The 26,136-nt window shown below is 42.6% G+C and overlaps 1 protein-coding gene across 12 annotated transcripts in view; it reads left to right on the forward strand.

The window, feature by feature from the left end:
• The first annotated feature begins 14,239 nt into the window (after positions 1–14,239).
• WIZ (WIZ zinc finger) overlaps positions 14,240–26,136 on the forward strand; it is a 65,720-nt gene continuing 53,823 nt past the window's right edge. For 2 of the 12 annotated variants that reach the window (XM_028717220.2, XM_028717221.2), the window contains exons 1-2: positions 15,063–15,267; positions 24,142–24,602. In XM_028717220.2, coding sequence (XP_028573053.2) covers positions 24,224–24,602 — 379 coding nt within the window. In that variant the 5' untranslated portion in view covers positions 15,063–15,267; positions 24,142–24,223. Of the gene's footprint in view, positions 14,428–15,062; positions 15,268–15,335; positions 15,431–15,711; positions 15,735–24,141; positions 24,603–26,136 lie in introns of those variants that run through there. The other 10 variants (XM_077924340.1, XM_077924342.1, XM_028717216.2 and 7 more) reach the window with 7 other exon arrangements.

Consider the following 26,136-nt stretch of genomic DNA (forward strand, 5'->3'; position numbering starts at 1 on the left):
CGCCGGGACCAAGCGCAAGGCAGCAAGGTAGATTGTGCAGAACAGACAAGACAGCCAGGCAGGCGGTAGAAAAACGCGGACTGGATTATATATAGATATATGCACACTGTATATGTTTTAATTGCTTGGAGCGGGCGGTGGGGAATCAGATACCTGTTACTCCTTGTCCAGAAAGAGTGAATAATATCTTACGCTTGTAAACAGATATATAAATTCCAGAGGCAACTCATATCATCTTCAGTACGGCACATACATAATAAGCACGCAAATCTGAAATAAGCAAAGGAGGCAACTTTCACTGTTTCCTTACTCAAGGGGAAAAGTCCCATTCATATATATTTACGGTATATTTTTGTAGCATTCAACTTCATATACACTACCCTGACAAACGGGACGCCTACACACAGTGTCATCCCCCCCCCCCCCGATTATTATTATTATTGTGGGAAAGATAAAGGCAGCATTTGTGTGTCACCCTCACCTCCATTACCATTCTGATAGTTCTCACTGGAGGCAAATAACCAAACAGATTACGGTATTCGTGTCTCATTCTACACCGACTACTTACAACATATTACCGTTCTTCCTTTTCAACCTACTAGAGATCAATTCTATTTCAGGCTAGCTGTAGTGGAACGCATGATTGTCATGCAAAAAGGTCTGAAGTTCAAGCTAATGTGACCCTAGAATGCGCCAAAGATCAGGCACCTATCCCAGGTCACTAACTGCCTGCTGTAGACGGAGGAGAAACTTACAAGAGAGAGAGAGAGGTTTTGATAAGGGTCTTAATAACGGCAGATGCATGCAGGTGGTGATGGTCCTTGAGCTATCCTGATCCACTCCTAGACCTTTTGAATGTTAAAATTTAAGACTAGCACCTGGTTGATGAGTTGTGTTCCTTATATACCTAACTGCCACTTTAGTCTCAAACTTGTAATGTTCTATATACCATTAATACCGAAGTTTTTTTTTTTTATCTCATTGATTCAAACACTTTCTCTCTGCAGGTTGCCCAGGTGTAGCACATTTTCTGTCAATATTTTATTCAGCAAATAAAAATGCCTTTTGAACTAAATTTGCTTCTAAAATTTTTATATTTTGTAATGGGTTGTTTTAAAGGTTGTTTTAATGATTTTTAGCTTAACGCTTAGTTTTTTATATGAACCCTAAACCAAAATACTGAGGGTTGTTGGTTTTTGTTTGTTTTTTTTGTTTTTGTTTTTGTTTTTTTGCAAAAATAAAAGACTCTATCTTCAGGAACATAGCTGTGCATTTTAATAGCTCTCCAACCTGACTGGGTCTACAGAATGCATTAGTGGAACATTGGTAACACAATCCTAGCAATGCAATCATACACATGTCGACTCAGAAGTTAGTCTCAATGGGACATCCCCAGGCAAGCAAGTTTAATATTGCGACCTATTTCTACATAGGATTTGGATACATTATACCCTGTTGAATTCCATAGGTCCTAGGCAGGAGATCTCATTCTGAGTATTTCCAGGGCAGCAGTGTGATGTTGCAATCCTAGGCACACTTCCTTAGAATTGAAATCAATTTAACTTACTGAATTCAGATTGCCTTTACTTGCAAGGCCAATTAAAAGGAATAGAGTTGAACCTTCCCTAAATATTAAAAACAATTCAATTAAAAACAATTCAAAGTCATATTACTGAATTCCCAACACCTATCTCCTTTAGTGTAATGGAAAGTATGTTTAATTGTGGGTTTAGCTCAAACTAAAAAGAAAATTATACAGCTCTTGTGTATTCTAATACAGTCATACCTCAGGTTACAGACGCTTCAGGTTGCGTTTTTTCGGGTTACGGACCCGAAGTGCCAAATAGCAACCCACACGTGCACAGACGTGCCACTGCGGGTTGTGAACGTGCATCCCACACAGATCACGTTCGCAACCAGAGTGTCCACTGTATACAGTACAAGCAAACATTTCTACTTCCCTGACCAACTAATTTTCCATCCCCAGGCACACTGTTCTGGGGGTTCTCCTGATCCTCCGCAGCTGATTTGGGGTGGAGCACATCAGGAAATAAAAATAAAATAAAAAGCCCTTTTGCATTAGCAGAAATTCTTGCACTGGCACCCACTAGTGCAACTGTTTTGTTAAATCAGAGTCTAGAGATGCTGTGACTCAGTTCACCTGATTTTAGAATTTCATCAAGGTGTCTGAAGTGTCCCATGATTTCTGCAAACTGAACTGGAGCTCATAAAGTGCTCTCGCTCAATCCCAAAGACCAGTTTGAAATATTCTGAATAATGCTAGTATTCCAAAAAAAGCCATTCAGATTTTAAAAGCCTCACAAAACAATCTGCTTTGGCGCTGTCATGGCACAATTATAAGTTAGTTGTTGTATGAGCTAAGGATTGCATTTGCAGGATTTAGGTTGCAGTGAGCGCTGGGATATTACATTATATTAGACAAGCTCACACCTAGGGAGAAACCTACCTGCTCTGTTTTTATGTTCTAAGAAAGGAGGAACCACAGATTAAAAGTATTTGTATGTGCAAGAGATTAGTCTCAAATATGTTTTAAAATGGGGCTCTTTATCAAACATGGGCCATGTTTGCCAATAATGGGATTCAAAGGGCTTTATCCTGATTTGTTTCCACAAAGTTTACATGGAGGCTAGACTGTGTCTGGTCTTTATTGGACATTCCTTTTAATTTGTTTGCAAGGCAGATATATAACGCAGCAATCATCCTGATTTGCTTGTGAGGTACTTATTCATCTCTGTAATCATTCATTCATTCATTCATCCATCCCACACTTTATGGTGCTTTCCCACTCACTTTCCTAACTGCAAAAAAGCCTCTCTCTGTATTTTTTTAAGTTTATTTGCTGCAGTAGGGTGACAAAGCACATTGGATTAAATTGCACAAGCCTAATTTTCTGGTGTAGGCTTATATCCTTCCCACAAAATAGTGACAGTCTGGAGATACCAAAATATTATGGGGGACAGGAGCAGGAAAATAGAGCATATGAGACTTTATGCTAAGTCAAACTACTTCTCTATCTAGTGCAATAAGGACTGGCAGCAGTCCTTCAGAGTCTTGGGCAAAGGCATTCCAGTCACCTTCACTATATGATCCTTTAACTGGAAAGGCCCGTGATGCAGCACAGGATTTTCTGCATGCAAAAGCGTGCCCTCTGCCACAGAGTTGTGATCCTTGACCAACCCAGACTGTGATCATTTGGTATGTCTCTATATAAACTGTAGAATCTCTTATTGATTCACATAATGTACAACCAGTTTATTAATAAAATTCATTACAGATTGTTATACGTATGTTCTCTGTCACATCCTTCGTTTCACAGTTATCTTTGTTGGTCAAATTCCAGTCCAGTAGTCTGAAAAAATCCTTGCCTGTTATTTTGTCCAACACAAATGTCTGCAGTTGGTTTACAAACCATGCTACCCACAATGCTCTGGGCGTCAAGCTGCTTATGGAGGTTGTAACACGCCGTGCAATAATCTCCGATTAACTAAATTATATAGTCTTGGCGCCCTGAATAATATACACAAGTAAACTACTTCGCTTTCAGGAAGCCCCCTCCGTTGCTTCCTGTTCAATCTGCACTTTACACAGCCCCCTTCTGGGAGGAATTAACAAACCTCGATGCTGCAGCAAGACATGTGCTTTTGAGATGACATCATCCTCAGTGTCTGGGCAGTGACCTAGGCAGAGTGTGTTTGTAAATACAGAAAAGGGCCTTGGGGGTGGGGCAGGCAGAACAATTGGTACTGGAACATAGGGCTGTTAAATCAATGAAATGCCATTTCAGGGACTAGATTAGGCCATTTTGAGTTGACAAATGTTTCAAAGGCAAGACTTTGCATGATACAACTGAGCCAAGGGCAGGTTAAGGAACAGCCTTGACTTGAAATCCAGGCAATTTAAAATAATTGTTGAAGTCGTTTCATGTGCCGCCCCTATTATTAATATGGAAATTGCTGTATGTGCTCTACTAAGCAAACGTTTCTTTAAAAAATTAAATACAACCGTGTCTCATTTTTTGCTTCTAATACATATGTGAAGAATAACGATTGATACACATCACCACAGTGACCTCAGGAATATCCTTATTTGTTCTGAAATAAACACAACCACCAGCACAATATGGAAACCCAGTTTACATAGCAGTTGTATTCAGTGAATGCTGTTTAAATGGTTAATGGGAATCACTGCTTTTTTCCGTTTTGCATAAGTACCAGACAAGTCTGGGAGCACAGAAGTGGAAGAGAAACTGCAGCATTTTCTGAGATTTGATCATTGTGACTTTTCTGCTCTCTATATTAGCAGGAGTCATCTCCATCCCAATCTGCCTTTGACCTGAATAGGAGTGGTTTGTAATTTCCTTTAATCAGATCTGGGCTCCTGTGAATTTGTGGAATAATAGTGTACTGCGATGTCAAAACTGAAATGTAATGGTGGCAGGCATTATTTGTTTAACCTTTTAACAGTTCACCACTCTGCTCTACAATTACATTAATTTAAATAGAATGTATATTGTTTGCCTAGTTTTTACAATGTCAGAAATTGAATAACTGCATGCTCTTGTTTCAGGGGCCTGATCTTTTAAGAGTTATCACCAGTCTTGAGGTTGCCTAGCTTTCTGCCAGTGTTGAAGTGGCACTGCTAGTGAAATACATCACCAGAGAACGTAGACCCCAACTCTCAGGCAGAACTGCCTGCCAGAGGGCACAAATTACTTTTTAAAATTGTGCTAGTTTAGAGTTCAGAAAGCACAAATATAATACTCAGTAGGAGATACCTTTGATGATTAAAGCAGATCCTTGAACAGTAGGTGAAAGAATCTAGCAAGTATTTCAAATGAACTTTTCGCTATGTACATTTTGTGAATTAAGCAGAGCTCCAACAGTTTATATAAGCATATACAAAATGATCACATGCACATTCTATCTCCGTATGGATTGTTGAAGGCCAGCAGAAAATGCATCATTGGCATCTCCTGTTAAAAGGATCATGTAGCGTAGGAGGAGATTACACTATCAAAGTGTGGCAAACAGACTTAAAGTGATGTGTAGATTGTTTAATTAGCCAAAGACCTGGGAGAGTAAAGGTAAAGGGACACCTGACCATTAGGTCCAGTCGTGGCCAGCTCTGGGGTTGCAGCGCTCATTTCGCTTTATTGGCCGAGGGAGATGGCGTACAGCTTCCGGGTCATGTGGCCAGCATGACTAAGCCGCTTCTGGCGAACCAGAGCAGCGCACGGAAACGCCGTTTACCTTCCTGCCGGAAGGTACCTATTTATCTACTTGCCGGAAGGCACCTATTTATCTACTTGCACTTTGACATGCTTCCGAACTGCTAGGTTGGCAGGAGCAGGGACCAAGCAACGGGAGCTCACCCCATCGCAGGGATTCGAACCGCCGATTGGCAAGTCCTAAGCTCTGTGATTTAACCCACAGCGCCACGAGGAAGGTTTTTGCCTGATGTCTAAAGATATGTAACAAAGGTGCCGGGGAAGTCTACATGGGACAGCATTCCACAAGTGTGGAGCCACTGCTGAAAAGGCCTGTTCTTGTGTTGCCCTCCTCCAGATTTCTCACAGAGGAGGCACACAAAGAAGTGGCCTGGAAGCTAATTGTTAGCCAGTGCAGTTGGGCCAGGATTAGTGTAATATGCCCAAACCTTCTTGCCCAGTGAGCAATCTGGCCACTGAATTCTGCACCAGCTGAAGTTTCTGAACCACCTTCAGAGGCAGCCCTACACATAATGTGTTGCAGTAATCTAACCTAGAGGTTACCAGAGCATAGACCACAGAAGTTAGACTATCCATGTCCTGATAGAGGCGCAGTACGGCCACCAGCCAAAGCTGATGGAAGGCAGTCCACACAACCAAGGCCACCTGGGTCTCATGCAATAGCAAAGGATCCAGGAGTACCCCCAAGCTACATACCCGCTCCTTCAAAGGGAGTGTAACCCCGTCAAGTGCAGGCAACCTCCTACCTTCAGTCTTATCTGGATTGAGCTTCAGTTTGTTGGCTTTTAACCAGTCCGTTAGTGAGGCAAGACAGCATTCCAGCACATCCGCTGCCATACCTGCAGATGCAAAGGAAAAATAGAGCTGTATGTCATCAGCATATTGCTGACAAGGTACTCCAGAACTCCAGATGACCCCACTCATTGGCTAATATGGGAAAGATAAGTTACTATCAAAGACTGCAGGGCTCAGCTGGGGCCCCCTGTTATTGCCCAACAAACTTCATGTGTTTGGGTCAGGTTAGGTGATCAGATGTACAGTATTGGAATTACTGTGGGTCAATGGAAGACCACAGGTTCTGCGTACAAAAGCCTAGGTTTAATCCCCAGCATCTTGTGGTAGAACTGGGAAAGGCTTCTGTTTGAGACTCTGAAAAACTGCTGCGTAGTAGACAGTTTTGAGCGAGATAGATCTGTGGTCTGACTAGGTATAGGAGATAGCTTCCTATGTTCCAATCCCACCTCATTTACTACTCTTGAGGTTTGCCATACATCCTTCTTCTGAGCAATTTATTGTTCAGACAGACTACAGGCCGCTGCTTTGCATTTACCAGTCTTCATTGACACTTGTCACTCGTTGTTCTTGTTATGCCGCTCATCTGACTGGATTGCCCCAGCCACTTTGGATGGCTCTCAACCAAAAACAGTAAAAGGACAATAAAACATCAAACACTAAAAACTTCCCTAAAAACAGGGCTGCCTTCATATGTCTTTTAATAGATAGCTTCTTGGTCTGATATCTGACTTGCCCACTCAAGTTAGAGCATGCCCTCTGTCTTAGAAATGAAGGCTCTAGTCATGGTTCCTTGCTTGTTCACCTGAGTGCCTTCCTTTATCAAGCCACCTGAAGTCTTACCAAGCCCTCGATTACTCATACTCAGTGCCTGACAATGATTCAAAAAGAGCTTGTACAGCTTCGGGCTTGAATTAACCTACTATTGTACCCACCAGCTGCGAGGATGGCTACCTGTGGCTTTTGAATTGGAAACACTACATTCTATAGCCACAGGCATTATCAAATGTAACTAAATTTTTGCCTCACTCCTGCCTGAAACTCCGGAGAATCACTGCCTGTCAATGTTAACAATACTGTGCTAGATGGACCAATTGCCTTACTTGGCTTACCATAGCTATTTCAAGTGTCCCATCTCAAGAGCACACAGTCCATCACAGCAGAGTTAGGCACTAGATAATTTACAGTGCCATTACAATCCACTCTACCATTATGATCTACCAGCTGATGGATCACTTAGCTTGCTAAATATGTAGTGCCTGTGAGCATATTGGAATAGAAAGGGGTACATTGCTCCCCTGTTATACTGGTGTTTCACATGGGATCTCTTTATATTGTCAGTAACCTTGAGATGGCAAGGGAGCTTTCCCTGATCACAGTGTCCTTGACTCTCTTATCTGTGGATTTGCCCCATAATTGTATGAAAAGAATTAAGATATTAATTAATTAAGATAACTAAGATAAATCAGAGCAAGTGGCCATGAAAAACAGTCTCAACTCTGCAGATACCATCAAACCCTGAGGTGACATTGAAGCTGGAATTGTAGGATTAGGATATGAAAACTGAAAACAAAACAGCCGCACAGTATTTCCGTTTCAGGACACGATATATAAGTGTAAAGCCCTTTGGGCAGCCACTTGGTGGCAGCATAACTGTGTTTACACCTGCAAAGAGCTGTTGTTGCTGCACCAGCACTTGCACCTCTCCAAGTCAGCATCCTATGGCTGTTTATCAGCTTTTTGATCACGCAGCAGAAAATATAGGACTGGGCTGTAATTTAAACAGAATGGACAGATGCTGAAAACCTTATCAGTCTTCTTCCCTTGGTTCTGTACTTACTAATATTGCTGCAAATGAGACAATACTATGGCTATGCTTTCTCCCTTAGTGGTTTTCATATTTATGAATGCCTATTTTTTTTCTAGATCAAAACATTACTTTAAAAAGCAATACAATAAGTTGATTACTGGGGCAAAGTTTTCAAGTTTATATAGGATTGCAGGGGCAATATGTTCAGCCCCTTGATTTCATTAAGTTGTCCATTTAATGTACAGTACAGATAAGGAAGAAATAGCACTGTGGAATTTCAAGTGCCTCATTAATGAACTTATGTGTATGTGTAGTGTGAGGCTTTGTCCCTAATGCCAATTCCTCTCTCTAATTAGGCTAACAGGTAGCTGCGCTCTCCTTATGTCCTAATTCCAAATGCTCTAGAAAGGTGAGACAGAAGATACATGTGTTGCAGACTCAGCCAGCCCACTCCTGTGGATGTTTATGCAGAAATAATTCCCACCGAGTTCACCAGGACCTAGTCTTAAGCAATTGTGCACCTAATACATAAATTGACTTTCTGAAAGTCCTGAGGGAGAAGTCTGTATATGCAGGACGCGTATGTACCAATTATATTGAGAAATGTAGTATAGATCAAAATTTAAACCACTGGATAGATATATCTAAAAATATAGGTTGCTAGGGCTTTGCATCAGTCTACACAGCAGAAGGGGTTGTAAAGGTACATGCACATGAATCACTGTTTTCAGGTTATTTCTAGTGTGATAGCCTTTTTAAAAAGTGCCACAAAGACCCTTTGTGTACCTTAGGAGCGATTTAAACAGAGATGACAGAGGGTGACGTTTGAGGGGGAAATGGCATATTAAAAAGTTACATATCTGGAGCTTGATAGCATTAACGATATAGTTTTTAAATCTTCATAATAATGCATTATTTATGAAACCAACGAAAACGTTTTAGGTGCTATATGTAAATAAAATACCCATGGTCCCTGGCACATGCTCATGATCTAAAATTAAATAATTCAAATCTAAGTACAGAATATAAATGTTATTGTTTAAAATGTAAAAACAAGAAAATATTATGGGAAGGGTCAATTTCAGCTCAGAGTATTACTACTTGGTAAAGTATTTTTGAAATCTGAATGTAAACTCTTACAAGTCAGGACTATCACACCCTACAGTGCAATCTTATACATATCTACTCAAATATAAATCTAACTTAGTTTCAATGGAGCTTACCACCAAATAAGTAGGTATAGAATTGCAGTCTTAGCCAATTAACTATCTGGCTTTTAATGAATAAGTAATTAGATGGTTATGTTTACCAAACATTTACACATGACATCTAATTAAAAAGTAATACTGCATTTTTAAGGATTCTAAAAGATAATGACTATGCATTGGAAAATTTAAAGAAAATCTAATGACAAGTATTTTATGGAATAATGCCTTTTTTGGACTATTTAATGAAATATAGTACAGTCGTACCTTGTTTTTCGAACAGCTTAGTTCTCAAACATTTTGGCTCCTAAACACTGCAGGCTGTTCTGGTTTGTGAACTATTTTTGGAAGCTGAACGTCTGACGGGGCTTCCACGGCTTCTGATTGGCTGCAGGAGCTTCCTGCAGCCAATCGAAAGCCGCGCTTTGGTTTCTGAACATTTTGGAAGTCAAATGGACTTCCAGAACAGGTTCTGTACAAATTCCAAGGAACGGCTGTATGATGAACTCACGAGCAGGATTTGAGCTATGAGCAACAGAGGTGATTAGATTATAATATTGTGGTTATGATTTAATAGATAAAAGATCTGGGGGAGCAGAAGGGGAGAAACAACAACTTCATGGAAAATGGGGTGGGAAGTCGATAAAACTAAGAGAAAAGAAGAAATTGTGTTTTGATTGTATATGTTAAAAATGCTGAAACTTAATGAAACATAATGGAAAGAATAGAAAACTTAAATTTAAAGATATTTAAAAAACATTACCTTACATTGTTTAGAGAAACTTTATTTATTTGATTAAATGCACAACATATTGAATGTACATCTTTTCCACCCAACAAGCCGTTAACTGCAGTTTATGTTCTTGAAAAGTTCAAGCTCCAGTGATTAAAGATTGCTTCTCTTTCTGCAACAATTTCTTATAAAGAGCTTTCATGGAGCTGTAACATTTTATATGACACGTGGAGGGAAAGGCTAAAGATTATTGTTTGCTGTGTTGGATATAAGTTATATAACAACCGCAAACCGCACCACTTGCACTATGCAAGTCAAAATTATTGGATTAGTGCACATGAGAGCTGTCCTCAAGAAGCTCATTTGATCCATTTGGTCAGCAGACAAAGATGTTTAATGAGGTGTAGGGAAGTATACTTATCAGATAATTACTGACAGACTCTAGCTTTGACAAGATGCCAAGATCTGTACAATACACCCAGGCAGCAGCTTTAGATCACCCACCATCCTTTCTTAGAAAAATTGTGTCCTGGTGTTTGTCCACCAGCCATATATTAAATTATGATATCTATTATAGTCATCGTATGTAAAAAGTAGGGATCCCTTTGCCTATGCTAGCAGGCAGTCTGCATCCAGAGGTTCTGAGTTCAGATCACTGGGTGTTGGAAGGAGATGCGGAAAAGAACATGAATGTTCCCTAATGATGAAGGCAATGTGCCTTATTATCCAAAAGGAAACACAGACCCTGGTAAGAGCACAGATACTCCTGGAATCTTGTGCTGCATGTAACATTATGTTCACACTGGAAGAGCTTCAGAAGGAGTTTGCAATGCGAAACTAGAGGAGTGGATAATGTAAAAAGAAAAATTAATTTTATTAACCATTACTAAAAGAACATCACCAAAAAAAGAGCAGGTTGTAGACTATTACATCATTGTCAGTTGCACAATAATAAGGTTATGCTTCAAAATGCATGCAATAGCACTGTTTCTGAAGTGGAGGTTTCAGGCAGGAAGGAGAGTGAGGCTGAGTGAGTGCTCAGGCAGTTGCAGTTATGGGAGAATACAGTGGTACCTCGGGTTACATACGCTTCAGGTTACAGACTCCGCTAACCCAGAAATAGCACCTCGGGTTAAGAACTTTGCTTCAGGATGAGAACAGAAATTGTGCTCCGGCGGCACGGCAGCAACAGGAGGCCCCCATTAGCTAAAGTGGTGCTTCAGGTTAAGAAGAGACCTCCAGAACGAATTACCGGTAAGTACTTAACCCAAGGTACCACTGTATAGAGAAAGAAAGCGTGGGGCAAGGTAAAAGCAGAAATTTTGAGTGCTGAGAACACATAATAAATCAGGGTAGATGAAACTCAATGATTAAAATGTTGATTTAAACCAGACTTGTTTAAAAATATCATGCTATAAATTTGAGCGCAATTTATTACCAGATTTATTAGCTTCACTCCAGGTAATGTTGAGCTGCAACCCTATACACACACTTACCTAGGGATACACAGTTGAATTCAGTGGTACTTACAGTATTTCTGAGTAGACATGCATGTGGTCTAAGTCACATGAAAAGCAAAAGGGTTGTGATTTTCTTTCCATTGCTTTCAAATGTCCTTAGTCATGACTGGCTGTAGCTGGAGCAGAGTCTGTTTTTCTGTGTACATGAAGAAACAGTTTGCTCAGTTCTCAGATTATGAATGTTTAACTGCTGCCTACCAACCAACCACACATTTGGCCATTTCCTTTCATCTTGTGAAGATAAACTGATTTTCTCCAGTAATTACCCACTTCCTTTTCTGGGTGGTTCTGGGCCCTAATTTACCCCAACATGCTATGTAATAAATGATTTTTTTTAAAGTGTACCTGCTTTATTTGAATCTCTTTGAATCTTTATTAATATTTAAATGCATATGATTATATATATCATAAGTGTACAACTTCTTTGCCCCAAATGACCTCACACAGCAGTGCAGAGGCAGATCTCAGTGGTGGACAGCCCCTGCCCCCCTTCCCACCTTGTGCATCATATTCACCACCAGAACTGCACTATCCCCAGCCTGCCAAACAGCTGCTCGGCAGGCTGGGGAAAATCTTATATATATGGAAGCCCAATCATGGCAGAGAGATAGCAACACTCAGCAGTAAAGGCTGCTTGGTCACCTATGCAAGACACACTTGAAGGCCCCCAAGGGCTGCATGTGGCCCCCAAGTGGTGAGTTGAGCACATGAGGTCTAAAGACCTATTTCATTGTCACAAAATGGGCAGATTAAAGCTATTTTAGGTTTATTACAAATTATATAAATACTATAAAATACAATAAACTATTTATAGATACTGTACAGCTCCGGCCACTGTGGCCCTAACAGTTACTATTTAGTTCGTAACAGTATGGAATGGGGATGTCAGTGGTATAAAGACAGCAGAGAGTCAGGCCAGTCAGTGACCTGTGGCCACAATTAACAGACTCCCTTCCTGACTTATTTCGACACTTGCCCTTGCACATTACTTTTAACTGAACCAAAGCACTGTACTATGGCACTGTTATACAGTGGTGCCTCGCAAGACAAAATTAATTCGTTCTGCGAGTTTTTTCATCTTGCGAATTTTTCGTCTTGCGAAGCACCACTGTATTAAGTCTGCAGTAATTTTAAGAAGTGGCCCCAACATTCTCCAGCAGGCTACCACACCGCGTGCTATGAGTTGCTCCTCGAAGTCAAGTCGCAACTGCACCTCTAATGCACCCTGGGTATTAACAGTTTTAAGAAAAAGGAAACAAACTTGCAAGACGTTTTCGTCTTGCGAAGCAAGCCCATAGGGAAATTCGTCTTGCGAAGCAACTAAAAAAACCAAAAACCCTTTCGTCTTGCGAGTTTTTCGTCTTGCGAGGCATTCGACTTGCGAGGTACAACTGTACATGGAACTGCCTCTGAAGATGGTTTGGAAACTTCATTGGTGCAGAATTTGGCGGCCAGGTTGCTCACCAGGGCAAGAGGTTTGAGCATATTGCATCAATCCTGGCCCAACTGCACTGGGTGACAATTAGTTTCCAGGTCTAATTCAAAGCGCTGGTTTTGACCTGTATTGTGAACCACCTTGTGATCTTTGGCTGAAGGACAGTATAGAGATATAATAAATAATAATATCTTATTCTGACAAGTATCAGCTCTTCTAAGGTATCAAGCATCTATGAGGTCTTTTTCAGCACAGCAGCCTGGGAAGCAAGGTCACTTACATGGTGTGAATATCAGTTTACTTTGCCAGTACCCGCTGAGTGTCTTGGGCTTGCTGGTTGGAAGGTCAGTGATTTGAATCCGTATGACGGAGTGAGTTCCCATTGCTCTGTCCCCGCTTCTGCCAACCTAGCAGTTCGAAAGCACACCAGTGCAAGCAGATACATAGGTATTGCTTTGGCAGGAAAGTAAAAGTGTTTCCATGCTTTATGGTGTTCCATTGCACCAGAAGCGGTTTAATCATGCTGGCCACAAGACCCGGAAAGCTGTCTGTGGACAAACACCGGCTCCCTCGGCTTGAAGCTTTGACTGGACTTAACTGTCCAGGGGTCCTTTACCTTTACACTTTGCCAGTATTCTTTTCTTTTAATGGCTTGCCATACTGTCTGAGGGAACTTTATGATGACAATGCAACCCCATATTGTAAGGGCAATTTGGGTCTCTCCCCCACCCCCCTTTTCCTGATGCCGTCTTTCCAGTTTAATTACTGGAGACATTTTCAAGGAGAGAAGTCACAAAAAGTTCAGCGGGTGTAGGATTGTAGCCTTTCAAAGAATTCAGTGGAACTTCTGAGTAAACCTAAATAGTATTGCAGCGTGAGTTTCATGAGGATCATAGAGAGACAAAATAGGAGATTGGAATCATGGGCTAGATGTTTGGAAAATGCTGGATGGTGTAATAATGTTGGAGAAATGTACAGAGGGGAGATCTGCTGACTGGAACAAGCCCTGGTAATTTTATTATAGGAATCACAGTCTCTTGGTTGTGCAGGGTTTTCATCTGGCCAGGCTTGCTTTTTGTTCTGTTAATACTAAAGTTGTAATCCTATAATTACATAAGAAGCTGCTGGATCAGGCCAAATGCCCATTTAGTCCAGCATCCTGATTTCACAGTGCCTGTGTGAAGCCCGCAGGCATGCATACTTGGCAGTCAACTCTGATGATCTTTTATTTTTATTCGATTATTTCTGGATTAAATGAAAGCAAAGTGAAACAAAAAAAATATATCCAAAATTAAGAGGGCGGCGTCAATGCACAGCTTCAAAGAACGAAAGTCTAGTTCCTCTGGTCGTGGAGAGTAAATACGTTTTCATTATCAGTATTGTTGATTGGTGTTTACAAGGGTGGGGTGAGCTGTCCCGCCTTCACTTCGGAACACGGGCGTTCGCCTGCGTGGCGAAACATCCACTCGCCCTGGGTGCTTGGACGCCTGATGCGGCCGGATCGCTCGCTTTTAGGTTTGCCACCCAGCTAAACCCCACTCATATCAAAGGCTGAAGAACTTGTATGTATGGGTTCTTCTGGCGCCCTTTCGCTTTGATTTCGGGACGCTGAGGGGGTTAGCAATAGGACTCTCCGATAGGGGGCGCGCCTCCTTCCCGCCATGCGTGCTGGACCAAGTCAGAAGTAAGTGTATTCGAGGCTAGCGCTTCTGGACGTCGTGTGACAGGAGCCGCTGGCCGGTGAAACGAGAAAGGAGCCATGCAGGTTTCCCTCCTTCCTTCTTTCCCTCCCAGGGCGACTGCCCCAGCCGGTCTCCTCAGGCGTAACTCCAGGCAAGAAGCGCCAATACACCTGCCCACTGCCCTCTTTCCCTCCTCCCCGATGGCCACGGGCTTTTGGCCATAACGTGGCCCGCCCCTGGTTCTCTTTTCCGGGGACAGGTGGCCACCAAGAGAGAAGCCACGTTGCCACAGTTCGGAGGGTATTCGCTTTGACCCTGGGCAAGTTGAGTCACCACAGCTGTCCCAGTGCCACGGCCCGTTAGCTAGCTCAGACACCCCACCCCAGCCTGCCCCGCGCGCGCAATATAGTTGCCTGAGGCCCTGGCCTCGGCGGCCCCATGACGTCATCCCGGAGCGAGAGGGGGGGGAGAGTTCGTTTTGCCTCTCCCAACATGGCGCCGCTGCCGTCGCGTTGCTAGAGACGCTCTGCGGTCGCGACTCGGAAGGAGGAGAGGGGAGGGGCGCGGCGGGAGCGGCGCAGGCAGCTGGGCTGGCCGGGTAGAGAAAGGGAGGGAGTTGGTGGGACGGAGCGGGGAGTGGTGGCGCGGGGGGAGAAGCTGAGAGAGAGGAGGAGGATTTAAAGGAGCCATGTCCCCGGCGCGGCGGCCTCGGCTGCTGCTGCTGAAGAGGCCGGAGCCGGGTGGAGGGCAGAAGAGGAGGGTGCAGCGGGGCTGCCGAGGGGGACCGAGAAAGCCCTGAGCACCCAGCGCGGGGCGGCGGCGGCAGCACTGGGCGCAAGATGGTGAGTGCGCCCCGGCGAGGCTGGGAAAGGAGGACCTGACCGGAGGGGATGGAGCCAGGAGGGGACGAGGAGGCGGTGCCTAGGAGGAGGGCAAGTGACAGGGAAGGAGGGAGGAGGAGGAGGAGGGAAGGAGCGCCCGTGAATGAGCCTTGCTGTCAGGGAGGTAAGTGACAGGTAGGCCACGAGCCGGGCGGGAGCTCCGGCTGCTCTTCCCCCCTGGAGCGGAGCAGAGTGGGGAGGTCAAGTGGTGGGGAGTCCGAATGGGGCAGGTGGAAGGTGGCAGGTGCCCTCTCTCGAGGAGGCTTGGGCGGCGAGGCACACCCGAGGGGGTTGCAGGTGACTGGGGGGAGGCGCCCGGGAAGGCGGACAGGTGCCGGGGAAGGGGGAAGGTGTCCGTCAAAGGACTTCCGAGCGGCAGGCGCGTCACAGGTGTGCGTGGAGTGATGGGCATCCGGACCTGGCATCAGGTGATGAGACTGAGCGGGATGCTGATGAAGCTACACACACCCTCTGGGTGTGCGAGTGGGGTGGTGGTGCGTAGGGTGGGGGCATGAACGACTCCCGAGGTTCTTCAGCAAGCCGGTAAGTCAGTGTTTCCTCTGGGAGGAGAGCAAATGAGCCTCGAGGTGGGTGGGACAAAAGAGGACACCTGCCTTTTGCTTGACCCAAAGATCCAAGAGTTTGGGGGCTTCATTGTAAAGAATCCACATTCTTCTCCTTGGCACAGTTTCTCTGTGTTGTCATGCACTGTTACATGAAGTTATACTTGTGAGAAATGGATGAGCTTGAACTAGTGCAATACACGGAACTGCTGCACCCATTAGGATGAGGACTCACAGACATAGCTTGTCTTTGATAGGTCTACTTAGTGTCAGATTTCTGCCTCTTCTCCCCCTCTTTAAGTTGCTGTACTTGATTACCTGAGAGAGTGAGTGCCATTGCACTCTGTGGGACTTGCAACACAATCCTATACATGTCTACTAAGAAGTAAGTTTCCTGTCCATTGATAGTGGCAATTTATTTGGTGCGTGCTCTCACTTGGGCAATTTGCCAAAAGTTTGCTGCTGCAGCAAATCAAAGAATCGGTTAGGACAGTGCTTAAGACTATTATCCTAAACCTACTTACTTGGAAAAAAGACCAATAGAAATTATTTTGACTGTGCTGAGTAAGCATTGTTTCTATCAGGTTGTGAAATATGAAGCCTTGGACAATATTGGTGCACTTTAAAATGTTTTGAAGTTAATATGGGGTGAGGCATTTTCTGCTTAAGTTATTATATTGCGTTTATCTTTACCATACCCAGATGTCTTCCTGAGTTAAGTGGTTATGTCATTTGCAGACCTTAGTTTCCGTATTTTCAGCTGGCACTGTCCATTGGAAAGGAAGTAGTGGGATGCTGAAGGTGAAATAGAACAGGTAGTGCCAGAACTGTTGAGAGTACTTGGATGCATCTTAACCTGTGTACAGTGAGAGTGAAAGGCATGCTTAGTGACGGAGATAGAAGAACTGCAAAATGAATATTTTTGAGGGAGGCAGTATGTATTGTTGATTTTTGGCACCATTGGTGTTGGGATGTGGAGTGAGACCAAATGTTTACCTCTCTTAATTACATGCAGGAAGCAGTAAAATGAGACTTAATAATCTGCAGCAAAGGATTGCTTTACTGAACATGGCCTGAAGAAAGGTTCGGTGCTGCCTGTTGGAATTTGGAAAAGTTATAACATTCAGGATGAACTATTTGAACCTTAAAATATATGGTCCACCACATTACATGCGTTTGCCTATGTAGTTTTAGATGAGTTTCAGGAGTATGGCCATGTTAATTTGTGTCAGCAAAATCTATGAATAATCTTGTGGCAATTTAAAAGACTTAACATCTATTATAGCATAAGCTTTTGTGGACTAGTCCACTTCATCTGACCAGTCTCTGATGAATATTCATTGCCATTGATTAGTTCAATTAACCAATTAATACTTGTAGCTGTGATAGCTCAAGTCGGTAGAACATGAAACTCTTAATCTCAGTGTCAGAGGTTTGAGTCCCACATTGGACAAAAGATTCCTGCATTGCAGGGGGTTGGACTAGATGATCCTCATGATCCCTTCCAATTCTACAATTCTGTGATTCTATGATACTCATATAATGCTCAGCTAAAAGACACAGTGACCTGGTTTAAGCCAAACCATGACTTAATGTGATCATGTAGGTGTGTCAGCTTCCAGAGAAGATAATGTGACTGCCTTGCTGCTCTTCCAGTCTTCCTGCTGCTATGTTGAGCTAAGCCATGGTTTAGCTTAGTGTGATGTGCAAGTCAGGCCAGTGTATGAGGACTACTGTAATCCTAAAGGAATGAAAACTCTTAAAAAGAACTAAAACACGCATTTACAGGGCATCCTATATGTAAAGGTTTGTCAGTGGTACCTTTTTAATTACTCCCAACAGACTGATAGTGAAGAGTGACTCCAAGTCTCCCTTACTGCAGGCATGTAACTGTTTGCCTTTCTAGAAGTTACAGATTTAGGTCAAATAAGAGATGAAAAGTCCAGCTAGGGCTTAGAGTTTACTAAAGCTATCAGATTCCTTTGCCCTGCTCCTAGCTTTCATGTTTCTTATAGAGACGCAGGCAGGAAAACAAGTAAGCTGTTGGGAGTCTTTTAGGAATAATGTGAGATGAGGTGAGTGGTAACTGGAGAGAAGTCTCTCTTGGTTGGGAAGGCCCTCCACTTATGGAGTCCTCTGCCAAAGAGGTTTGTCTAGTATGTATATTGTTATTTCTGTTGGATAGTTTTGACACTAATTGTTTTCAGTATATGGTTATTTTTATTGTTATAAACTTACTTGTGGGGGGAATAAACTGAAAAGCAGTACTGTATAGAAATATTAAAAGGTGAGTAAATTGGTGGGGACAGGTAGAAGCAGAATTTACTATTTGATTGCACACCCTGGAGAGTTGCTCTTTGCCTCTCGTGGGTGGCAGCTTGCTTGACTGGTGATGGAAAACGGGGCTTCTTTTGCCTGCTAGTATTCCCTAGGCCTCTTAACAGTTGCTTATTGGTTCCTCCATGATGTGTTACTGCAGAAATGTATGTAATGGGAAGACCTGCTAAGTAATAGTTGGAGGCTCATATGTATGCATGCATTTGGCACTGTGGAATTAACTTCTTTTAAAAGGCTTGTTTTTATTAAATTTAGAACTCAGTCTGCTTGCATGTTCAGGCAGTTGTTGATTAGCTATGCCTTGTGTATTTGAAGGCTTGTGATTGCAGCTGAAAGACTGAATGCATGGTTTTTTCATTGTGACCAAGTTATTAAAACGCTTCATAACATTTTACTGTAATGGTAGCTCTGTTAATTGGCTTATGATGAAGATGGAAACCACAGGAGGGGAGGATGCTTTTGTGCTTGAATCCTGCTTGTGAGTTTCCCACAGGCATCCAGTTGGCCACTGTAAGAATAGGATGCTGGACTAGGTGGGCCCATTGGTCTGATTCAGCAGACTCTCCTAATGTTTTGAAGATGAATTTCTGAGCTGAAATGCAGCAAGGTATAGAACAATATAGGCAGGTTATTTAGCCTCTTCAGGAAAATAATATATGTGGAAGGGTTTCTGTGAACATGGCCATATGTATGGTGCCAGAGAAAGAGAGCCCAAAGAGCACTTCTATGTCTTAATCATCATACTTTCAGAGGGGAGAGACCACAGCTCCTGAAAAGATTCTTTGGAAACTCTTCTTGGATCTGTTAATAGTCTCTCTCTGCTCACCTTGCCTAAGCCACAATGGGAAAATTCAGATTGTAACTTCTCTGGGGTTGAGGCATGTCTCCCTAGAGTAATGTCTGTAAAGAAACTTGTACATGGATAGTGTTACTTAAATAATTTTCTCAAATTCTTCATCAGATTGATTTTTCTCTTTCAAGTTGCATTGCTTCTATATACTGTACCAACAAAGTATCTTATCACTAAATTAAACTGTCTAGAGGTCATTTGTGACAGAAAGTGGTACATAAGGGCATTCAACAAGACATGACAACTGTGGTCTGCTAACCAGGAAGTTTTACAAACACACACACACACACACACACACACACACACACACACACACACAAAGTTTGGGCACTAGAAACAGAAATATCATTCCTAGGCTGCAATCTTGTGCACTCTAACCTGAGGAAAAATATAATGGGTCTTACTTCAGAGTAAATTTACATGCTATTGCAGTTTAGTTTCATTTAAATGGTTTTGATAATTGTACCTGCTCCAGCACGTTTTGGTGGATCCAGACTATAATAATCTTTAAATTGTGAACTTGTATTGCTGTGCGAAACCTTTCTGTGGAACTAATCCCATTCTTTTTCATTTTTTGTGTCTGTGTTTTTCTACAGTATCTGTGGCAAATGATGAAGTTTCTGTATTATATTTCTGAACTTAACCCTATAAAAGGCTGTTATGGCAATTTTGAGTGCCTGAACTGTGCTTTTAATAACTGCCACTTTAGAAAAATTAATTACTCAGTTACTGCCAAAATAATTTCCTCCTTGAGTAATTTGCTCTGCTTCCTCCTGGCAAAGGTGCACAACAGAAGGAATTCTGGCAGTGCATCAGTCCACCTTGGCCAGTATTTTCTTTGCAATGATAGTTGTCAGAGGTAGCTTGTTGGTGGCATGGCCTGTTTAGTTCTTCAGCCTCAAAACCAGAAGAAGAACCTAAATAGGGCAGGCAGTTTGAGAACCAAATTGCCTCTCATGATTACGATGATGATGCCAGGCAAAGTATTTATGTCTATAGACCTAATGTTATTGCTGCCCTTCTTCTGTAGCATCTTTGTGAACTAATATTGGGTTTACAAGGTCACTCCTGGCACATGCCACCGTGTGACAGATTGGGAAGACATGTTTCAGGGTGATTGTTGTCTGGTGAATGTGTCATCCAGGAACAGCCTGTATGGAAGAAAGGTGCAACAAGTTTGGCACCTTGAGGAAAAAGACTTGCTAAGCTGTTGTCTCCTGTATTTTATCTTGCACCTCTCATGCACAAGCCACATGTGTTTACTTAGATTGCCACAGCCTCACTTATCACCACTTTTGAGCATCTATCTCCTCCTAGTGGTAACTACATTTGTTGCTCTGTTGCTTGCACTGGTTTGTGCACACTCTTCAGTGCTCACTGCTAAGTTACAGCACTTCTTGAGGTTCCAAATGGACATTCTGCATCTTGGCTCTAGATTCTAGCTAGTACAGTAGAAAGAGAACAAATCTGGGCTCTATAGAAGTAGCCAATAAGATAATAACATGATGCCTGTGGACCAGGCAACATGTAAGGGCCTCTTATGTCTGCTCTGCTAAAATATTATTAAATGAAGATAGTTCTCTGACTGATGAATTCATTTTGTTTTGTAATTAGTTAGTTCTTTCTGATTTGGGGTTTAAGCTTTTGAAGCATACTGTGCTCACTTCTTTTCCATTGCTAAATTTCTGGCTTGAATTTTAACCTAAAGTTCTTTCACAGATTCATTAAGTGTATTTTTTTTTGGGGGGGGGGGACCCTCTCTAAGTATTGGGAAGCCTGAGAGAGAAAAAGTCTGTATAGAATTCTTAGCTGCCACTGTATGCACATGTATGTGAAAACCAATGTCTACTTAGAAATACAAATCCCATTTCAAAGGAGCTTGTTCCTAGATAAGTGAGTATAGGCTTTCAGCCTGAGGCCCATTTATCTGTAAGCAAGCCGCGACGGGGTGAGCTTCCGTTGTTCGGTCCCAGCTCCTGCCAACCTAGCAGTTCGAAAGCACGCATTGCAAGTAGATAAATAGGTACCACTCTGGTGAGAAGGTAAATGGCATTTCCGTGCGCTGCTCTGGTTCGCCAGAAGCGGCTTAGTCATGCTGGCCACATGACCCGGAAGCTGTATGCCGGCTCCCTTGGCCAATAAAGCAAGATGAGCGCTGCAACCCCAGAGTTGCCCGCGACTGGACCTAACGGTCAGGGATCCCTTTACCTTTAGGTTTAAGTCGCGGTGAACCCAATGGCTTGAATACAGAGGAGTTCCCTTCTGCTGGTAGGATCATCCTGTGATTAGAGTTCTGCTCATGAGACTCTCTTGCAGGTGGATGAGAGGTAACCTTTGCTGATTTCCCCCTGAACCCTCCACTGAAGGGTTGGGGAACTACCTGAAGGAAAAGGGGAGTGGGAAAGATACAGACAGACCGACAGACCAACTTCGTACTGCCAGCAGAAGACATCCTGGATCAAAAGCTTTCTGTGCATGGAAGGGACACTTAGGGATTTGAGCTGATGGGTCCCATATAAACATGAAATGGACTGGGCTGTTAACAGTAGATTCCCAAATACTGTGATTCATTGACATTGTCTTGTTTGTTATGTGTCCTTTACCTGAGGATTGTGTGTATGTGGTAGTATATTTCATATTAATTGCTGAGGAAAGTTGTGAGGTAATCCAGAGTGCAAAATAATGATTTTGAAATTAAAGTTTTATAGAGAGCAAGTTGTATGTTCATGGCATGTGTTCTCCCCAGTCAGTTTTAATGTAGAATGACATTGGAACTGATAAATTTGGACAAAAATAATTTGTGTCTCACTGGTAGCTAGTTTAACTGGTCAGGGTGTGGGGTAGTTGAAGAGATAATAGGACTCGTAAGAGGGGCCCAATGACAAGAGCATGTAGTGGATGTGCATGAGAAATAATATATACCCAGCCAGTTCTAGAAGAAAGGTGGTTTCTGTGCCGAGAATTAATTGGGATCTCTGAAACAAATAGGAGTTCTTGTTAATAAATATATAAATATATTTAAACTAATAGGACATATCTAAAGTGCATTAATGAGTTCTGTATTTCTTGCTGTGTATGAAATTGGTTTCAGCATATTATTTTGTTCAATGTGACAGTGCCAGTTTGAAGGAATTGCCTGAACCCACAATGAACTCCATTATGTCTTGCTTTAAAATTTGTTTTATGAGGGTTTAGCTCAGTTCTGTAGGCCTGAAACTAGAAAGAGCAGCGTTGATAAGAAATGGCATAGTAGCTAGCTGGAAAACAGAAGATTTCACATAATTCGATAACAAACAGTGTAAATCCTGTGTGTAGGCATAGTCATTATGAGTATACGGAGGAAGGTAAAGGAAAATTCCCAAGAGCACATCCCTTGAATTATGATATCCCAAAGGTGGATTGCATCAATATGCTGTGAATGCTGTTTAGGGAAGCTTTTAATGTTTGATGGATTACTGTAGTTTAATATTTTGTTGGAAGCCGCCCAGAGTGGCTGGGGAAGCCCCGCCAGATGGGTGATAAATAAATAAATAAATAAATAAATAAATAAATAAATAAATAAATAAATAAATATTCCATTTCTGTTGATGTTGATCTGAGTTGGCTTCATTGTTGCAGACCAGCCCACAATTCAGCAGATTCCTCTCTTTCCCATCACCCCATGATGGTAATGTCTTTTGCTTATTTATGTGGAATGCTTTGCCCTTGCATCTCATTACAGCTGTTGAACTGTGGATCCTATCAGGTGTCGTGTAAGGCAGTGTTCTCTAAAGTGAGGTCCCCAGATGCTGTTGGACTACAACTCCCGTCAGGGTTGGTGGGAGTTGTAGTCCAACAGCCAAGATAAAAGAAAACTGTTGTAAGGGAAGTAGGGTATCCCTGTGGACCTGGTGAACATAAGTGTCATACAGTTACTCTTCCTTCTTTTCACTTGCACTCAGTGCAACCATTCTCCTCTGAAGAGATGACTTGATTTGTGAGCATAGATTGCAGAGGTACAATTTAATGCTTGTGCTGCAGCACTATTAGTGCCTCAAGTTCCCATTCAGAAACATCTTTGCAATGGCTAAAATGTGGTTAAGACACATTTTTCATTAAGGATGTGGAGAAGTCTATAGAGCTCATCCCACTGTTATTTTATAGTGAAGGTATGGACCTACTCTTAAACCTCAAACTAGATAATTCATTGTGGACAATCTTCCTGGCAAGTTCCAGAGGGATAGTCATGCTAGTCAGTTGTAGGGGGAAAACCCCCTATGACTCTTTGATTGTGATAATAAGAACATTTAGAGATCAGCTGGATCAAGCCAAAGGACCACCTAGTCCAGCACTCTGGCCAAACCCAGGGGCCTATTCTGGGAAGTTTAGACTTGGGATCTGAGTGCAGTAACGCTCTCCCCACCGGTGGTTCACAACAACTGACATTCAAAGCATACTAGCTCTTGGCAGTGGAGGTAGAACATGGCAATTATGGCTAATAGCCACTGTTGCCAAATAAAGAGAAAGCCCAAAGCATGATATAATACCGCTTAGAATTGGTGTGAGGAACCTGTAGGCTTCCACATGATGTTCAGGCGCCATCACGGCTAGTGGTCAGAAATGAGGAGACCTGTAGACAAACCACATTTGGAGGCCCTCAGGTTTGCAATCCCTCACAAAGGTTATAGTGGCTTCAAGGCTGCTGAGTCAGGGACTGAGCTGGCACCACAGGACTGATTCAGACTTGTTACTGGGTCATGGCCAGACCTGCCAGCCTTCCTGTCCAGTCTGAGCATGCTACAACCTACTACTACCTGTTTCACATGCTGCAGGTTGGCCACCCTCTGTCCTACAGTGAAGTTGAGGTTAATATGTTTTTCATTTTTCATATTTTTCATTTTCTTGTAGCATGCTAGTCTGTTGAAATAGGAATTGCTGTGCTCCACACCAGAAATGTGAGCTGTTCTTAGGCCTCAGCTACAATTTTTAAAGCATTTGTTATATAAATTCAGAAGCGGTTGAGTGTACTGCATCTTAACCAAAATGTCTGAAATGGGCTTGTGTGAAATTCAGTCTTTTGAACATTTTGTCACTTTTTTATTATAGGTTGTCTGGCAGTAATTGATGCAAATCCACCCAAAGCCTTGATGTTTGGTTTGTCAAGTTGACACGGTGAAATCCACAAGGAATGGAGAAAGCTATTCCCACTACTTTATCAGAACAGCAGAAAGAGCACAAGGATGATGGAGAAAATACTGCGCCAATGTCCCTGGTGTCAAAAAAAGAGGATTTTGCTGCCCTTGAGTGCCCTCAAGGTGAAGAAAGAATAACTGCCTTTATTAAAGATGCAAAAACATCTCTGGAAAATGTGGCTTTGGTGGGGGCGTCAAAGGAAGGGGGGATTGTTCTCAAGAAGACGATCCCTGGTTCTTCAGAGAAACTAGAAGCAACGAGTAGAGAGGGGAAAGTGATGGATGAGATGTGTAACCGTAAAGAGGAGCCCAGCTTTTTGACACCATTTACTCATCAACAGCCAGATGCTGCTTTGGAAGCCTGTAAAGTGACTGGTAAGTCCACTGCATTGTAATGACAGACACTTTCTTAAAAAAACACAAAGCAAAACAACTTTTATAGGTTTGTTTCTTTCAAAGTAGATAAAAGGTAGAGGCCAGGCAGGCCTCTGAGATGAAAGTGAAGAAATATCAGCCTAGAGAATCGTCTGAAGCCACTGCGAGATGGTTTTGTTGCTGTGACTAATTGCATCCAAGTAGAAGACTGTGCACTTCCTTCAGTGCAATGTGTGAAGTGGCCTGTAATATGTTTGCTTGTGACATATAGGAAGAGGATCAAAATGGATCTCAAGAGTTCAGCAGCCTAGTTGTAACTTGTGAGTTCAGCACCACAGACAGGGGTCTGAATTTAAGTGGTGCATGGCAGAAAGCCCTAGCCCATTAACTGTTTTATGCAGACTAATACTCTGAAGTATTTATATCATAGGTTTGTCAAAGCTGTGACGCTAATAGTATCCTTTGACTTCATATGCCAACTGTGCAAGTAAAAATGGCTGTTTTGCTGTTTAGCCATTTGGGCATGCATGTTTTAACTGATAGTCCTCTTTATGCCTATTTAAGGTAATAGCCTCTAGAACTGTGCAGTGGTACATTCCAAGGAAAACTGTGAAAAACAAATGTTTAAAAGAAGTACATAAAACAGAAATTGTCCTTATCCCGTGTATGTAATTGAGACTGTGAGAAGGCTGCAACAGGTGCAATGCTTCCTGCTCCTCCTGAGCTTTGCCACTTTCCTCTCTGCTACAAATGGCTGATTTGCCATTTTCCTCTGCTGTTGTTTGTGTTGTTCTTTGTTTATGAGACACGTGCACAACATAGGAATATGCTGAGGTGACATCGGACACTTCTGTAGTTCCACAGGAATGCAGGAGAATCTGCTCTCATTCCGACTGCAGAGTTCATTTTCTAAAAGAACTTAGACATTGGAAGCACTTACTTACGAAGAACAAACATACGGTACAGTAAGTAAACGTGACTCTGTAAACACAGCATTTCCCCCCAGAGAGTGCCATGAATTGCTGTTGTGACCACAGTGCGGAATGTGTCAGAGGCATTCACTGAATGTTGTTACTGATGAGCAGCATAACGCCTTGACATCCACTGCGCCTGCTGTTTTGTGAATCATTGAGTTCTTTGGAGGCTGGGTATCCATCTGTATGTTTGAAGTGCTTAAAAGAAAGTCAAAACTCTGCTCAAATGTTCCTTGTATTGTATGCCAAGGAAAGCTGAATCCTACAGCTTGTATGAAATTCACAGATTTGGTGGTGTTGGCTTATTCTTGGTTACCTAGCTTGTTTTGTTTCTGTTAGTCATGAAGGAGGACAGAGGAATATGTATAGCATAAAACAACAGCCTCACCTCAGCACTGTACAGTGGTACCTCTGGTTAAGAACTTAAATCGTTCCAGAGGTCCGTTCTTAACCTGAAACTGTTCTTAACCTGAGGTACCACTTTAGCTAATGGGGCCTCCCGCTGCTGCCATGCAGCCGGTGTGCAATTTCTGTTCTCATCCTGAGGTAAAATTCTTAAC

Source organism: Podarcis muralis, chromosome 2, assembly GCF_964188315.1.
Source record: "Podarcis muralis chromosome 2, rPodMur119.hap1.1, whole genome shotgun sequence".
NCBI lineage: Eukaryota > Metazoa > Chordata > Lepidosauria > Squamata > Lacertidae > Podarcis > Podarcis muralis.